Source organism: Ostrea edulis, chromosome 2, assembly GCF_947568905.1.
Source record: "Ostrea edulis chromosome 2, xbOstEdul1.1, whole genome shotgun sequence".
NCBI lineage: Eukaryota > Metazoa > Mollusca > Bivalvia > Ostreida > Ostreidae > Ostrea > Ostrea edulis.
In genome coordinates this window covers 12,395,829-12,415,240 of record NC_079165.1, presented here as the reverse complement: position 1 = coordinate 12,415,240, position 19,412 = coordinate 12,395,829, and the positions used below count along the sequence as shown (strand labels likewise).

Genomic DNA, 19,412 nt, shown 5'->3' with positions numbered 1-19,412 from the left:
TTCCATCGCCAAACGTTCAGCATCAGTTGTGAATGTCACGGGTCCTCGGAGATTACCTTAAAAACGGATGTCCCGTGTTACAACAGGTGTGGCACGCTAAAGAACCCACACTGTTCAATTGTCGTAAGCGCCTACCATAGACCTAAATTTGAAGCCCTTCACCGCTCTTGGTGACGTCTCCATATGAGTGAATTTTTTTCGAGGGACGTTAAACAATATACAATCAATCATTCTTCTATAGCTGATACCTTTAAAATATCCAAAAGCTTTTTTATTATCTCTTCCTCGTTGAGGCCTGCATTGTCTAAACTTTCGTATGCCTCTGTCCACTCGTTGTCGTAGAGTTCGCTGAACTTTTCTCCCAGTTTGTTTGGTCGATTTTCGTCTGATAGATCAGCTATTCCGGGGTTATTTAACCTTAATTTATCCCCAGCAATAGAGCTTAATCTTAAATATAACCAAAATACCATGTAATTCACATACAAACAATACGAAATTATGTCAACTGAAGAACTAGCTAAAAGAACAACTTGCATGAATACACTTAATAAATTGTTAATCATTATCATATCTAATGTTAAATCAGAAAATTATGAATACAACTGTTGAATTAGTATGTGTAACTTTTTCATGATGTGAATTACATCTGTACTAAATATATACATTCTGTTCTTGCTTACAATATATGTAATCTTACACATGTAGGTATATCAATACTTCGGTTGAAGTTCAAATATATAATGCAACACTGGGCAGATATAAAGGGTTTTTGTTTTGCAATTGATTAATCTAGAACGTCTTAATATATAACAACAATTGTATAGAGATATCTGACAGAGAACCTTGTTAGTGCTTTCTCCTTTTCTTTTCTTTCTTCTTCAAATCTGAAATATAAACGTTCAATATATCAGAAGATTGATTGATTAATTGTATTGTGTCTTGTTTAACGTCTTTCTCTCGACAATTATTCACCCATATTATGGAGACGTCATCAAGACCAATGAAGGGCTTCAAAGTTATGCCTTTGCTCGACGCTTACGGCCATTGAGCAGTGAGGGCTTTTTTAAATAGAAAAACTCGTATCCGATTATGGAGGCAAAATGTTTGTTAGTACAAGAACTTTGGTCATTTGGGATGTTGACATTAAACATGCATATTCAGTCTCAAACCGTTCATTTACGGAATCTCGTAAATAGTCCTCAGCTTCTGTTTTTATAGTGGAGTTGAATGATGGTGAATTGTTTTTATAGTGGAGTTGAAAGGTGTGAATTGTTTTATAGTGGAGTTGAATGGTGTGAATTTTCTTTATAGTGGAGTTGAATGGTGTGAATTGTCTTGATAGTGGAGTTGAATGGTAGTGAATTGTTTTAATAGTGGAGTTGAAAGGTGTGAATTGTTTTTATAGTGGAGTTGAATGGCGGTGAATTGTTTTATAGTGGAGTTGAATGGTAGTGAATTGTTTTTTAGTGGAGTGGAGTTGATTTTATATCGGAGTTGAATGGTGGTGAATTGTTTTTATAGTGAAGTTGAATGATGGTAAATTGGATTGCATGATACACATGTAATTCATAGTTTTAGGTTTTGATTTTGTTGAAAATTCACAAAATTGATCAAGATGTACTGTGAGCAATGCTCACTAAGAATACCCACACACACCCCCCCCCCAACTTTTTTTTGAACAGCAATAATCTGGTATGCACAACAGCAGTAATTCAATGTAAGTTGTTTCAGATAAAACTGTTAGATACTTACTTGGACATAAATATTTTCTTTTCTCGTCGTTGGTCTTTTAATATTTCTTCTGTATAACTGAGTCTTAATGGGGAGAAAATCAAATCTAGCATATCATCATTTTGAAATGAATAATACCATTTTTAATTCATTTGCAGAATTTAAATGTGTTACACTATCAAAACTGTGTACTTACTTTGATTCCAGATTTCGCACTTCTGCCTGACTATCAGATAATCTGGAAGAGAAGTTTTTCAACACAGGATCAATTCTTGATTCGATGCAGGAAATATGCAGAAAAGTTCGTAAAAACTGAACAAGTTTCAAATAATCCCACAACATAAAATCCTACTATGAAACTCAAAACATATCTGCATTTTCATAAAGAGCAAAACATAGATTGGTATACTTACATTGACATGAATTAACAACTAATGCATTATTTTGTACATTTTTCGTGCAAGTTTTCACTTTTCAATCTGTTTTATATGCTATTTACTTTTAGAACACCATTATTTCATTCATCGCATCAGCGTGACGCTGAGCTTTATTTGAAAATATGCGTCGTTTACATGGTAATCTAACTTAACCTTGTTTGAAATAAAACTACAGGTTTAAACTTATTTCATTCGCAGATTTTAAGAGATTTTGAGAGCAATACTTTGAGTGTGTTATTTGTCGTTCTTTTATCTCTTCCTTTAAACTTTCTTTTCTGCCCTTTGGTCTTATAGTAAAAGATGTGCATCGTACATAGTATATGTTGAAATACTATGTTATCTTGTATACTGTTAACATAACAGCATTTCGGGAAACTGTTTTCCTTCCCATGTTATTCCCTCTATACAAATCAATTACTGAATCCCTAATCACATCATTTTGATGTGATATTCCGGAAATATCGGAACAACTGATATCCAATTGCGTGTAGATTTTAAAAACATGCATGATTTAAAGCATTTAATTTATGAAAGTTTAGCAAAGTAAAGTGCTGTTTCGAGGTTACGGTATACCAAATATCCAATACTAACTTAGAATTAAAATGAAATTACTTGTAAATTTTTTTTTAGATAAAACATGCATTAATTAAAACTTTTAATTTCTGAAAGTTTAGCAAATTAAAGTGCTGTTTCGAAGTTACGGTATACAAAATATGCAATAATAAGTTAGAATTAAAATGAAATTACTAGTAATTCTTATTTTAAAAAACATGTATCATTTAAAACTTGATTTATGAAAGTTTAGCAAACTAAAGCGCTGTTTTGAGGTAACACCAAGTATGCAATACTACATGTAACTTTTAAATATTCGAATTAAAATTAAATCACGTATCTCGAATCTAAATATGTCTTTAATTTGATATGTATTGCTTTCACGTTATTAATTTTACGGTCGTAGAGGATATTTCGATCACCTATCGTACTTTTTGTCCTAACCTTCAACTATCTAAGTATAATTTTAAATAAAAACATCAGATTCTTATTCAGTGAAAACAAACTGCTTAAATAAACAGATCAGTAATTCAAAGAACAATCAGCAGACTCTTGTTCAGTGAAGATGAACTGCTTACTTGAAAATATCGGTAAAGCAATGAAAACCATTGTAAACGCAAAAACGTTTTGAATTTTCGTTTGTGGGATTATTTTCATTGTCATTCATCTACCATGATTAGAAGTGTAAGTATTTTCATGATGGCAACAAAGATGCAAGGTATCAGTTAAATAAGGTATTTTTTATGAAAACTTATCATTGTATTATTGATATTTTATAACCACTTATCATTACTTCTAAGACTTGCATGCTTACCTGATTTCTAGATTTTTACATTCCTCCCGAAGTTTTTCTGCTTCACGCTGGTATCTGTCGTGATAAATTACAGTTCAATCTTATACAGCTATATAAGAGAAACATTATTGAACGTAGACTATCTCTATTTTCTAGGAGGAGCATATATACGCATTTCTATAGCAAATTTAAAAAATTAATCATCTTGGAAAAGCTGCTTTTGGTGATTATCATTATGTGCTGCAAAATGTGTTCCTTGACCTTTATAAACTCACATAAGCATCACTGCAAAGTGCAAAACGCTAATTGTAAAAATGTATAAGTTATGACATGTCAAACGTTGCAATATTTAATCTTTAACAATTACACAATAAAAATGGAAATTATACAGTATAAATGAAAATGTATGCAATACAAATGCACAATATAAAATGCAAATGGAAAACTATACTATACAAATGGACAATATAGAATACACATGGCAAATTATACAATACAAATGAAAAAGATCAAATATTGCACCGTTTGACATGCCATAATAAGTGAGTTCAAACCTATTTATATTGTAAAGTATATTTAAACTCTTCATCCTTTATAATTTATTTTTTAAATGCGTGAATGAATTATATTATTCATGTCACCATGAAAGTATCACTATCATAACATTCTAAAAATCTGCAGCGTAATGTCGTCCACAACCATCATGTTGCGGGGGAAAGTAGAATAACGTTTGATATGATATAAATTGGTTTTTATAAATACTGATCAACCAAGCAAATTGTATGATACCATGAAAGGCGAAACTAACGAACATTGATCAGTCTCATAACTCCTATAAGCAATACAAAATAGATAGCTGGGCAAACACGGACCCCCGGATACACCAAAGATGGGATCAGGTGCCTAGGAGGAATAAGTATCTCCTGTCGACCGGTCACACCCGCCGTGAGCCCTATATCTTGATCAGGTAAACGGAGCTATCCGTAGTCAAAATCAGTGTGCCAAGAACGGCTTAACAATCGGCATGAAACACGTCAGACAGCATTTGACCCAATGATAGATTTATTGTCAAACTAGATCGTTATAACGACCATAGAATTTGTGAAATGCTGATTTTAAACACGATTGTTGGAACCCCTGAACCACAACTTGTTTGCCACTACTTGCTTCGATTTAAAAACTGACCATGCACAAGAATAAGCTCTTGCGTACATCGAATCAGTTAAGAAATGTAAACACCATATGCAGGTGATAATGGAATATTCCTATAAAAATATGGGAAGTTGACGATGGAGAAGTTGAAATCATCCCGTTTGTCAAAAAGTTGAGTTGCTAGTTTGCTGTTAATATCTACTTTCAATAAAATATCTAAATATGAAGCAGAAGTGGACGACTCGGTGGTGTCTTTTATTTCGAGTTCACTGGGATATATCGAATCGACATATGAATGAAAATTATTATTGTTAATAGATAATACAATCGTCGATCTATCTAAATGTCGAATTGAAAGCTACAGCAAGGATTTTTTTTCTTCTAGAAATTTTTGAATAAATTCTGCTTCATAGGAATATAAAAACAGGTCAGCTAACAAAGGAACACAATTCGAGCCATGGGGATCCCAACAGATGGTTGGAAGACCTGGTCACCAAAGACTTCGAATATATTGTCAATGAGGAACTCAGCATATTTTTTATTTCAACGTCAGAGTACTTCTGCGTGGAATCAGAGTGGCGTTTAACAAAGTAATTTTTTCACTAGAAAGGAATAGTTGCGTTTTCCATTTTTGTTGAAGAAGCAACTGCCTATGATGTCAAAAGTCTAGTCTTTAATTTATCGTGAGAAATGGTCGTGTAAAGAGCTGAAACGTCATACGTTATGATGTTGTTGATTTGAGAAAAGTTTTGTGATTTCAAGTTTACTAAATGTTCTTTAGAAGTTTTTAGAATCCACATTTTATTTACACCACTTCCGCCATATGTAGTTGCACAGTACGTTTGAAGTTTCTCCTTCACAGCTGTTAATATTTTCGTGAGGAGCAAAGATAGGGGCTTGGTAGAACATTTACTGGATCCAGCAATGTCTCTTTGTTTGTAAGGGTTTTTATGAAGTTTAGGAATCCAGTACAAGTACGGTATCTCCTATTCATCCGGGACTGGGATATTAAATGTGTCTAAAACTGAAGCATGGTTCAGTAGAATTTGGTCTTTTGAAAGGGCAGTGGGAGTATAGGTGCGATTACCAAAAGTGGAAGTAATGAAAAATTCGTTTAAAATACAGTTGTAGTAATGAGCTTTAAAAACAAAGACAATGTTGTTACAAGCTTTGCCAGCTTGAACCAAAACATATTCCTCGTGTAACCGATCTAAATTCTTTATAACCTCTGGCTTACTAAATACAGAAGGATAGATGGTACGTACGTCTGTTTTCATGTGTCTAATGCCGGATTTTAATATTCCTCTTACACTTTTAAGGTAGTACTCTACATCGTCATAATGGCTGACTTCCTTTAAAAACATGGATGACAAAATCGATATCAGCAATATTTGACTTTTCCTTTTCCATTTAAATACCTAGCCGAGTAGCTCAGTAGGTTAGACTACCGACTGCTTAACTGTAGGTCGCAGGTTCGAGTCCAGCAGGGGTTTTAAATTTTTTTCAGATTACCTTCTACTAAAACTGTATTTTTTGACAAAATAAAGTAAATTTGAAAATTTTCAAATTCAAAATATTTTTATACATATCCTACACTTTTCATCTACATCATATTTCTCTGGTGTAGCATACCTCCTTAATCCATTCTGACAATGTATCAAGTTCTTTTTTTTCATATTTAGCCCATCGTCTGGCATAATCCTCAACAGAATTCATAATAGAAATGAAGATCTGTCGCCAATTGAAAGACCGAAGTTCTCTGTATTTAGGACCTTTTAGAATAAGTGATCTGAGGTGCTCATTTTCAACTATATCAATCTAATTTACGCCATTCCAATATCAACATTTTAGATACTCTCTTGTGGTCCCTCCCAGACACTCAGGTGTCATGGTGTGAATGAAGTGGAAGATTCTACACAACATGAAGATATATTTGCATTACAATTTGTATCCTGGTCATTCTTCGATAGAAGATCATTAAATAAACCATCTAAGAAAACTAACATTGTTGGTTTCACTAAGTCTGAGGGCCTTAGGGATGTACTCTATCTTATTGTCACGATTTCATAATTATCTCCTCTTGTAAACGGGTAAGACCATTTGTGTGATTGAAAATGCATGTGTACATTATGTATGTGTTTGTGTGTTTTGGGATTGAAACACTACGGGTTGTTTCGAATCATCTGCTTCAAGATCCACTACTAAAATTGCTACATGTAGGTCTGAACAGGAGCTTATACGGAAAATCAAAGTTTATCAACTAAGGTGATATGGTGAGACGGTAAAAAGAACTTTACAGGACGAAAGTGTTATATTTATGATTGATCCACTATCAGATGCCCTCCGTCGGTAAATGGGTGCAAAAAGGTCGAAGCATTTCAGCGCACATTAATATCTATACCGGTAACTTTGTACACATATTGACACCTTTGTACAATTGTCTATACCTTTTATCCGCTCGGTGTGTACAACAACAAACTTGTGAATGTAAGAATCTGATGCAGCTCTTGGGTTTTCCGTAAATACAACAACATAGTAGTTTAAAGAGGCACCAAATCCATCCCAAGGTACATGTACAACACACGAGCCATTTTCTAAATATGATTGTAAATCTGTGAAATACACAACGAACAAACGAAATGTTAACTGCAATTAACAAAATAAATGATTTTTTACTTAATAATTTTTAGATCAATTTTAATATCACAGACTTCAGAATTTAATATCCAGTTCAAAAAGCATCGTTTTGGACCAATGGACGTTTGGGGAGTTATGATTTATTAAATACATAATAACAATTAGTACGTTATGTTTTTAATATTTTATCAATTTATCATCACAATGTTACAGTGTCTAATGCACTGTGTTTTCTCAGAAATATTCCGTGGGGGTCCGGGTTAGAATAGGTCCTCAGTACCCCTTGCCTGTCGTAAGAGGCGAGTAAATGGAGCGGTCCTTCGGACGAGACCGCAAAAACCGAGGTCCCATATCACAGCAGGTGTGGTACGATAAAGATTCCTACCTGCTCAAAGGTCGTAAGCGCCGAGCATATGCCTAAATTTTGCAGCCCTCCATCGGCAATGGTGACGACTCCATATGAGTGAAAGATTCTCGAAAGGGACGTTAAACAACATACAATCAACCAATCCTGTTACACATGACAGGAAGACCGTTTTGTCGCTAATTTTAAAGAAAACCGCGCAGCATGTCCCAATTTCATTCTATCGTAATAAAAAAACTACCGAGAATTATAACACGAATAAGGGCCCATCAAAAAGGAAATTTCCTCTTCTTTTACAGGCTGTATTTACTTCTCCCTATTTCCAAATATAAATATAGGTAAAACGCCGATCTGTATAAACATTGAGAAATAAAATCGTAAGAAAACGTACATGTGCAAAAAAATGCTATTTTCTTAACTTTGCCAGGCATTAAAAATAATTTTTATATCTTCTGAAAGCGGGGAATATATGCTTTTCAAAAATATTTTAAAAAATATTGAATTCATAAGGAAAATAAAAAAAAATTATATCGAGGGGGAAAATGACCTTGCGCAAAAAGCATTGCGCCATACATGTATTTATACGAAGGCATCCTTCGCTTTAAATGCTTTTTTTAATCTAATGGCTTTACTTACTTAAAAAATAGAGAAAATTTCCCAAAATATGATGTATAGATCATATATCTTATGGCCGTGGTTTCAAAGATTTAGAGGCATTCCTTTTGCGCTGTCCTGTTTTTACGCGACACCGGTCAAATTGACCGGTACAGTAGAGAAAGGGGTAAATTAATCAATCAATCTTAGAAATATCTCTACTCTAAAAGGCCCTACAGAAACTAAGTCATCCTCAATATGTCATAACAAAGAAGGTTGAGTAATAAAGATACATAAAGTACTATTGGATTGAAAGTTCATATTAGTTACTAATGTACTATCCCTTACCCTGTTATGTACGATTTCTAGACATTCCGTCCCATAATCAATCCGTCCCTTAGTCGATTCGTCCCATTACCGACCTGTCCCTAGATTATCCGTCCCTTAGTCGATCCGGTGTATAGGCAAATTTTGACTCCTATAGAATAATGACCGGGGTAATTTTTCGACGTCGAAAATGACCCCCTAGCCGTAGAAACATTGGATAATTTTGTAGAAAGAAGACCCTGGGGTCATTATTTTGCGTGTCATACCTGAAAAATAATGACCCCCGTAGAAAATTACCCCCCTCCCTTTCTTAGCAGATTGATTTATTTTAAAGGAGTTGATACGGGTTTTCAGGTCATTATATACCCAGAGTTATCGTTCCTGCTGCTCCTCTTATCAAATTTATTCCATGTGCAATTCTTTTAATAAAATAAAAGTAAGAACTAGTTCATTAAATTTGAGGAAAACCCATTGTAGGTTCTATGACCAATTACAACTGGAAAAAAAACCCGCATATTTCAGGGACGGATCCAGGGAATTTTCAAAAAGGCGTTCTACAATAAATTTTAGTTTTCAAAAGGGGAGTTCCATTCTCAAAATGTGTTATTTTTTCCTCATTAAGCAACATTTTGCAACGATAGGCAGAGGTACTACCTATAAAACCTCCACACCTCCCTCTGAATCTACCAATGTATTTATGCTATCTATTTACATGTATAGATCTTGTGTAATCAAACACACACACACAAAAGAGCTGCGTCTACATACAATACTTCTTGTGTCACAGAGAGACGTGAAATTTTCTTAAAACTGATGAATTGACATACATTTTTTGCAACTGAAGTCAATAGGTTATTTCATTTACGCATCATTATCATTTTTCAAGAATTTTGAAAAATGAGTGAGTGTTGATAGAGGTATTAGTGAGTATGCGAACGATAACTTTGGGTAGACTATAGCATTTCACAGGATAATTTATGTCTATCAGGAGTGTAGGACATGGGGACGGGGGCACGTGCCCCCTCACTTTTGGAAGATGGGGGGGGGGGGGGGGAGTGGGTTTGTGCCCTCTCACTTTTTAACACAAAATTAACATAGATTGATCAGATGAGAATATAACACGATTAAAAAAATACTCAATTCTAATATGCAGGTTCTCAGCACTCAAAGCATTATTTCTTGCATGTACCTAACCTATTCTCTCCGTACTATATTTATTTGACCGAGTTACGTTTTAAACCGTCATAAAATTGTTAGTTACAAGGAAAAAATTTCTTTGTAAAATATGTATAGCTACATTGAATATATGCAATTCTGAATGGGTTAGCATAACACTCTAACCTTAATAACACATGGGGACAAGGGTTTCACAATTATGGTAGTAGCTACTCTGTGTATATCAAATAAATTACGCACTCTGTTTGCATATTATGGTCCTTAGTGTAGAATAAACTATATGCATGTTTACAAATGTAACTATAGAGTCCCTTTCCACACTTAAACCCATATTCCCTTTATGGTAAGACGATTGCATGTATCTCGATATAACTATGCATGCATATACTCGTAATAACGAATATAACTCGCTGTGACTAGACACTTATTTGGTACGAGTCGCTATTTTGTTAAAACAAGTAAATTCTTATTTTTGAAACAAAATCACAATCCCTAATATGTTTTAATCTGGTTACGTTTCATATGAATGATAGATTTGCTTATAATATGACAATGTTGGACTGCCTCCCTTAGGCATTACCAGAGAAATAATCCTTAATAAAATTTACAACGGGGTCATTATTCTACGGGGTCATTTTTCTAAACGTGAAATGGACTTATTTTTTGAAAAAGCCATTTTTTTCTACGGGAAAAAGGGGGTCATTATTCTACGTTGAATAATGACCGGGGGTCACTTTTCGACGTCCAAAAATGACCCCCGGTCATTATTCTATGGGAGTCAAAATTTGCCTCTGCACCGGCCCAGAAAAAAATCATATTTTTCCAAGTGATATTTACAGTACTGAATTGGTTTCATTCATCTGCGTATTTCATCTTCATGGTGTGTGTGCCGCTGATATCTTCTGTCATCAGGTAGTCATCCTTTAATATGCTCTATGGTATTTATGACTTGATTGCAGACTAATTAACCTTGATCACACGTAATGTATATTAATCTTCTTGAGACTGTTTATTATAACAAATGTCTCTTCTTTTAAAAGCAAGAAAAACATACTTTGCCAAAGCATTTAAGGTATTTGTTCCTCCATATTGAAATAAACTTTCAGTATTTCCCAAAAAGAAGAAATGGTTTGATATTTGACAGCTTTTTCTAAGATCATTATACACATTTCAATACAAAGAATACCTTTTGTTTTTAGACAAAATTTACATACTCTGTCATTTCTTGGAATATTTCTATACCTGCCGCATTCTATTTTCAAATCATAGCCAATTCTTTGAACTTCTGGAGTTCAAAAAAAAATATAATACATGTAGTTAGGTTGCTCTAAGCTCGTAATTAATGATCAAAGGTTGCACAACAATGCAGTTATAAAAACTGTTTTCACCAAGGTGTTTTCACAATGATCAGTGGACATGGGACACACATTTAAATTGATTGCTCTACATAGTTGAATAACGATGTTTTTACAATAATTAAGGAGCACACATTTTCATAACCATCGCACTTCAAACAAAAATTATAAATCCTAGTTAAGGGTTGTATAAACAATTTTCTTAACACGTCTAACTTCGGTAGTTATCTAATTTTGATAACTATAACTGCAATATATATATGCAAAAACTTTCCTTCTTTGATAAAAAAAAAATTGGAGGGGTCGGATCGACTAAGCAGAATAGGCCGAATCGACCATGGGACGGACCGTTTCGGGACGGATCGACTAGGGACGGACCGACTGTGGGACGGAACGACCTCCCACCCTATGTACCCGTCAGCTTACAGGACCACAGAAGATGTATATACACGTTCATATAAATCATTAAAACTACTAAACGATATACACGTACTTGTAAGGTTCCTCGAGATCTTTCCTTTCGGGCACTCGTCTATTACGAAATATCTTATTTATTTTTCCTGACAGCCATTCTTTGACATTCTTCAACTTTGAGATTATCCAACACAAACAGCACATAATACAAGTACTGTCTTCTTGGTTGTTTATCAGTAACTTATCGTCATCATCGTATATTTCAACTCTTGTGTACTCGTAGGAACTGGAGGGTTTTCTATCCGACCTATAAAACAACAAACGCAGTGTACTTAGGTAAGAACTGTTCGGTTTTCTGTCCAACAAAGAGGGTGTTGCACCGAAGCGGGAATTTTCCCTAATCGGAGCTCCGTGCCAGCATTCGTGACGTAGAACTGACCTTTATTCATATTTATACTCATTGCGTATTTTCCATTTAAAGCTGACATGAATTAATAAATATAGTATAATTCTATATGTCCGCCATATTTCTCTGCTAATCCGCCATATTAGTTGGAATTTCTATTGTTATATGTATCAGGGTTCGCATGGTATGTAAGGGGACGAGTTTTGCTACGCTTCACTTCACATCAGTGTCTTCGATTTACCTGTGCGGGTAGCTTCGACAGGTAACACGTACATCTCCGATACTGATTTATATGACATCAAGAAGTAACACCACGCAGTGCTCAAAATTACAATAAACATATCGTACAGTAGTAAATCATTCTAAATATATATATTTGGATAAATATATATAGGATGCCTTTTCTTTACGTGAACGTGCGTACATTTGCAGTAAATATGTCAAAACTATACAAAAATGCGGACAAATATTTCATCTTTTATCTATTGATAAAATGGAATAAGCAAAGAGTATACAATCTATACCATTCACAGTTACTTCAAGTAAAAGGCAAATACATAAATACTACTGTACTTATAAAAATGGCATGTATGCTCGCCATGAAAACGCATCGAATGCGGACGACTATTTACCTGGGCCTACTCGTAATATCTGTAAAGGACCGCAGATGTACGTGTACACTTGTCGAAAATACTCTAAGTAGTAGTAAAACTCCCTTTATTTGCATAATCCATGAAACAAAATGATAAACTCCATTTGCATTCCAACAGTAAACAACATTGTACATTGTACAGACTGCGACACACTTAGCCCGTGCCGATCAGCTATCTTCAATCAGAGGAAGTATCAGAGTATAATATTTACCCTGTATTGTGCATGAATCCTTATACCATATGATTTACTGGTCAGAGTATTGCAGATTTATAAATCAGGAAATCATTTAGGTACATAAATTTGCATATACAACACTGTACGAGTGTATGGGATGAGAGAGAGAGAGAGAGAGAGAGAGAGAGAGAGAGAGAGAGAACAACGAGAGAGATAACGACGAGAACGAGAGAGAGAGAGAGGGGGGGAGGGAGAGAGAGAGATAGAACAACGAGAGAGATAACGACGAGAACGAGAGAGAGAGAGAGAGAGAGAGAGAGAGAGAGAGAGAGAGAGAGAGAGAGAGAGAGAGAGAGAGAGAACCGATGATCTTGTAATAATCGTGCTCTTATTAAGACAAATGATATCGTTAATTCAATAAAAATAGAACAGTACTAGTAACTCAATATTGCTCTCATTAATTGATAATACAGATTTATTTGATTCATTTAAAGCACGCAATAATTAAAAATTAAACATATTTTTAAATAATGTTATTTTCAATTACTTCATTTTATGCTAATTTGGCGCTCAATATATCTTGTATATTTATGCCATTTTGCGTTATTACATTCTGCGTCGAACTCGACGCAAATTGTACTAACGCAAAATGTAATAATCGAGTTTATCATATTATGAGTCGTTATCAAACATCAAGGGGAGAGGACAAGAGTGTCTGTCACCCACCTTTAATAACAATATCCATTTTTTGTTAGTTTGTAATGCAAATTAAAGATACAATGAGTGACAACCCCTCCCCCACTTACCCCAGCTTGAAAGTTCTGATATAATAGTAGAAGAAACACACCACCACCAATTAAGAAAATGAAGATATGAGGCACTCATAGAAGAGGACTCTAACCACCCCATCCGACCCCCAACGATTGAAGAAAATGAAGTGTAGGGGGAAATTATTGAGGTAGCCAAAGTAAAAGACTCTTTAACCCCTCACCCCCACATTAGGACTTTGAACATCGGACAAAACATCTTGGTTTGTTTGTGTGTTTTGTTTTATTTTATTGCTGTTTTCGTTCATCTTTTTTAATAATTATTTTGAATGGCAAGAGATTTTGAAGAATCCAATTTTCCATTTTTTCCCCTGTTGTAACACCCCTAACACCCCCCCCCCCCCCCGAAAAATTACGATACATGTCTGGTTATTACTTGTACATTTTGCTTTGAAACACATGCATGTATACTAATTGTATGGTGCATGTAGAATTGCACCCTTTACCAAGTTTTCCTTCATTTACACAATGTAAGGAATGGTAAACCAAAATCACAAAACAAAATGCAATAAAGACCAAGATATTTTCAAGCGTAGGGACTTCCTTCGTGAATACATAAATACATGTATTCAGAAAAATCGCATGCATGTATTGCAGGACTATAGCATTTGTGTGTTTTAACGTTTCTGTGACATGCCATAATGATTACTTTGAGGCTTGAGTGTAATTTATTCATAAATATTTTCATTTCGTAGATCTGGCGCAATGGCCATACCGATGTACGTAGAAATGTCAAATTCAAATGTATTCGATAAGATGTTAGTATGCATAAATCAGTAAAATTCGTGTTGAGGTTTTATTTGATATGATACAATGTCAATATACTGTAATGCATTAGTAGGATATGCAAAAGGCAAGAGTATAAACATTTTTTTTTTTCATTATCAGTATCAATATCTATATGATCACGAAAAAAAAAAACCATTATATAATTTATATCCGGATTCATTTATACCGATTTAGATATCAATAAAAACAAAGTTGCATAGTTTGGGAGAGGGGTTTCTAATGAGTTTGATGAAATTAAAAGAAGGAACCCAACATTTGCATTCAAACTAGATGTACTTCAAAATGAATTCATTTCTGCTCTGACTGAAAGCATGATTCTAAATTCGGGAACGAATCTTGCATACAAAATAATTAATAGGGGAACACATAAATTCGAGCTCCTTTGGAATTTAATGAAATGTAGATATGCACCTTTCTTTCAACACAAATTGATATGTTGTTTCAGGCACGAAAACAGGGGGTTGGGGTGGGCAGGAGGGCTGGTGTGCTTTCCCACTTTTTTTGACAATTTACTTTTTTCCCATTATTCTAACATACAAAGTCAGTATTTTCTACATGCACAGTTCAAACTAATATTCTTATTTTAAAATTTGTAATCAATTCAATTATAAGCATCAACTCCTGTAAGTTTCCAATATATTGTCAATCACAAATTTTTAATCAATCACAAATTTTTAAATAGCTGGAAATTTTTAATGCTTGTAAGCTTACATTTATATAAGTGATCAATTTTCTTTCCTTCTGTGAATATGATATATTATAAATCGAAGTAGGACGCTCTCTCTCTCTCTCTCTCTCTCTCTCTCTCTCTCTCTCTCTCTCCCCTCTCTCTCTCTCTCTCTCTCTCTCTCTCTCTGAATATGGACATACAGAGACCGTAAATAATTATGTGGTTCCAAAAGAGACAACAAAACTATATTTTCGTTTATAAATTTCCTTTCATATATGTCTTTGTGTAATGAACTGTTTATTATGGATTGCAAATGTAATACACGCATTTGCACACAGATGTATATTTTCGATCATTATTCCCTTATTTGTATATCCAAGTTTGTATATGATCATCGAGAAATTTTGAATTGTGCACGCAATATATCCAACCAGATATTAGATTCCCGATTTCTATAAACTGCAAAACCTCGACCAGACAAGCATTCAATACAGGAAAAAAATTTCGACTCTGACATCTCCCCTGATTGAAGACACCCTATTTGGCACGGGTGAAGTGTGTCGCAGTCTGTATAATGGAATGACAACGTGTTGTAAAGTTCTAACGAGATACAAATGGAATTTATCATTTTGTTTCGTGGATTTTTCAGAATAAAGAGAATCTAATATTTTCGGTAAGTGCACATCTCCGATACCTGTTGAATAGACGCCCGTATTTGATACTATTTTGGGGCGATTATACCTTGTGCATTGCAAATTATGCATATGGCATGCACCTTTATTTTGCAAGAATTGATATAAATAATATATTTTATGCTCTTTGCCTATTCCATTCTATCAGTATGTAATTGGCAAATGATTTATCCGCATTTATTTTATTAGAAAATGCAAATACTTGCTTGCACTTGCAAGTATGCAAGAAAAGTTGTTGTTTTTGTTTTTTTTTGTTTTTTTTTTGTATTTTTGTCTAACTTATCTAAACTTCCAGAATGCATTAGTATACAATCAATATTTTGTAATTTTGAGCAAAGCATAAGGTTTTAAAATGTTATTTTATTTGTTTCTCATTCCCTATATATTACTATCGGAGATGTGCACTGGTCGAGTCCACCTAGAAAAATCACTCAGGTGTGACAATCACATTTGGGGTATATACGGGTAGAGTAAATTAGGCTACCTGAGAGAAATATGGCGGATAAGATGAGAAAGGTGTACGTATTTATTAATTCATGTCAGCTTTAAATACCTGAAAGATTCCCCAGTACTACGGACAAGCTTAATACATTTTATGTGTCAATACATTATACATGTAGTCTAATGATAATTTTTGAAATCGTTAAAATTAAATTGTCTTCTTTTTTCTGAATATCAGATACAATGTATATTGTTACATGTTACGAGTGTATCAAATATTTAATATTCTATACCACTACAGTCCAAATGCTCTTATACTCGTATGTATTACAATGTATATTCTACAACCAACAATTGGCAACTGTACATGACTCTGACCACAAAATAAAATATGGGAAGTTTAATACGCATTAATAAAATTCAACATTATTCGTAGTACATGCACCTGTAAATATTGATTCAACACAGCAATTTCCTACTGGAATACATATAAACTCAAACTGTTTAACGGTTATTTACCTTGTTTGGCCTTAAAGTTTTTCTTTCATAGCTTTGCAAAGTTCACAACAGATTTTTGTAAAAGGCATCATGCCTTTGTCAACAACTTTCATTCAGAAAAACATACAAGTTCTCCTTAGCAGCCTTGACTATTAAAACACAGGTATTGCATGCTGTATTCGGCGTGTTTGTTGAGAGTCCTAATCACAAACTAAACTAGTGTCCAGGTTGGAAGCTTATTTCAAACTCGGCACATAGTAATAAACAGAGATTTGACATGAAACATTTATAAAAATTAGAAGCGTGTTTCAATTAAGAAAACAAATTTAGATGGAAAACGTAATTTGAAAAACAAAATGTGTTCGTGAGGGAGTCGAACCCGGTCATTTTAAAAATAAAAAACATCTTTACATATAAGAGTTGACGACCTTATCCACTAAACCACGCAGTAGACCATATAATACTATCGAAAATTAGCGCACAGGTGAAGTTGAAAATACCAGTGAAATCGTTTCGAATTTTTTTAAATTTACAATAAATGCCCTCGTGAAACAAAATTTCAAAGCGAGTTTTTTTTTTTAGTGGAAAACTCGAAAAACATGTTCATACTAATTTTATTTTGTTTCACGGAGGCAGTTTTTCTGAAATTCGGGGATACCCCTCCATTTTAACGTTGAAAATCATATAAATCGCCTATTGCTTGATTTAAACTCGAAATATTTTGCCTAATTTTGTCAATACATGTCTTTTATACTTGATTTTAAATATTATTGAATCAAGACATAAGTTCCAATTGGTTCTATAATATATTTTAATAACTTAATTTGTTCGATCTGTCATGCAACACCTTTAGGGAAATTAACATGAGACGTGCACCACCTTCTTTAATAATCATTAGAATGTACTTGTAAAAATGTACAGATATTCTATTCTACCTATCAAGCAATAGATAATGTATACTTGGAGGAACTGGTAGGTTCTGTATCAAACCCATCATAATGATACACAGGGAGCAATTGAACATGTTGTGGGTAAAATGGGTATACGTAGGCGACTTCATATGAACATCATTATCTGAACATGAACATCATTATCTGAACATCAACATCATTATCTGTACACGAATATCTTCAGAATGGTTAGATAAACATAAGTACATGCATGTATATAAACATTAGCATGTACATGTATAGATAAACATGAGTATGTACATGTATAGATAAACATGAGTATGTATAGATAAACATGAGTATGTATAGATAAACATGAGTATGTATAGATAAACATCAGTATGTACATGTATACATAAACATCAGTATGTATAGATAAACATTAGTATGTATTGATAAACATGAGTATGTATAGATAAACATTAGTATGTATAGATAAACATCAGTATGTACATGTATAGATAAACATGTGTATGTATAGATAAACATGTGTATGTATTGATAAACATTAGTATGTATAGATAAACATCAGTATGTACATGTATAGATAAACATGTGTATGTATAGATAAACATGTGTATGTATTGATAAACATGAGTATGTATAGATAAACATTAGTATGTATAGATAAACATCAGTATGTACATGTATAGATAAACATGTGTATGTATAGATAAACATGAGAATGCATAATTAAACATGAGAATGTGTAGATAAACATGAGTATGTATAGATAAACATGAGTATGTATAAATAAACATAAGTATGTATAGATAAACATGTGTATGTATAGATAAACATGAGAATGTGTAGATAAACATGAGTATGTAGAGATAAACATGAGTATGTATAGATGAACATAAGTATGTATAGATAAACATATGTATGTATAGATAAACATGTGTATGTATAGATAAACATCAGTATGTATAGATAATTATGTGTATGTATAGATAAACATCAGTATGTATAGATAAACATGAGTATGTATAGCTAAACATGAGTATGTATAGATAAACATGAGAATGTGTAGATGAACATAAGTATGTATAGATAAACTTGAGTATGTATAGCTAAACATAAGTATGTGTAGATAAACATATGTATGTATAGATAAACATAAGTATGTATAGATAAACATGAGTATCTATAGATAAACATGAGAATGTGTAGATAAACATGAGTATGTATAGATGAACATAAGTATGTATAGATAAACATATGTATGTATAGATAAACATGAGTATGTATAGATAAACATGAGAATGTATAGATAAACATGTGTATGTATAGATAAACATGAGTATGTATAGATAAACATGAGTATGTATAGATAAACATGAGTATGTATAGATAAACATGTGTATGTATAGATAAACATGAGTATGTATAGATAAACATGAGTATGTATAGATAAACATGAGAATGTATAGATAAACATGAGTATGTATAGATAAACATTAGTATCTATAGATAAACATGAGTATGTATAAACATATGTATGTATAGAAAAACATGTGTATGTATAGATAAACATGAGTATGTATAGATAAACATGAGAATGTATAGATAAACATGAGTATGTATAGATAAACATGAGTATGTATAAACATATGTATGTATAGAAAAACATGTGTATGTATAGATGAACATAAGTATGTATAGATAAACATATGTATGTATAGATAAACATGAGAATGTATAGATAAACATGAGTATGTATAGATAAACATGAGAATGTGTAGATAAACATGTGTATGTATAGATAAACATAAGTAT

General features: G+C 33.3%; 1 protein-coding gene across 3 annotated transcripts in view; it reads right to left on the bottom strand.

The window, feature by feature from the left end:
- The window catches only part of LOC125681061 (uncharacterized), a 29,086-nt gene that overhangs the window by 2,032 nt on the left and 7,642 nt on the right, over window positions 1–19,412 (bottom strand). Inside the window, exons 2-8 of one of the 3 annotated variants that reach the window (XM_056156120.1) lie at window positions 11,612–11,839; window positions 7,113–7,259; window positions 3,535–3,588; window positions 1,928–1,969; window positions 1,753–1,815; window positions 843–884; window positions 249–447 (exon numbers count right to left, since the gene is read on the bottom strand). In XM_056156120.1, coding sequence (XP_056012095.1) covers window positions 249–447; window positions 843–884; window positions 1,753–1,815; window positions 1,928–1,969; window positions 3,535–3,588; window positions 7,113–7,259; window positions 11,612–11,839 — 775 coding nt within the window. Of the gene's footprint in view, window positions 1–248; window positions 448–842; window positions 885–1,752; window positions 1,816–1,927; window positions 1,970–3,534; window positions 3,589–7,112; window positions 7,278–11,611; window positions 11,840–19,412 lie in introns of all 3 variants that reach the window. The other 2 variants (XM_056156119.1, XM_048920969.2) reach the window with 2 other exon arrangements.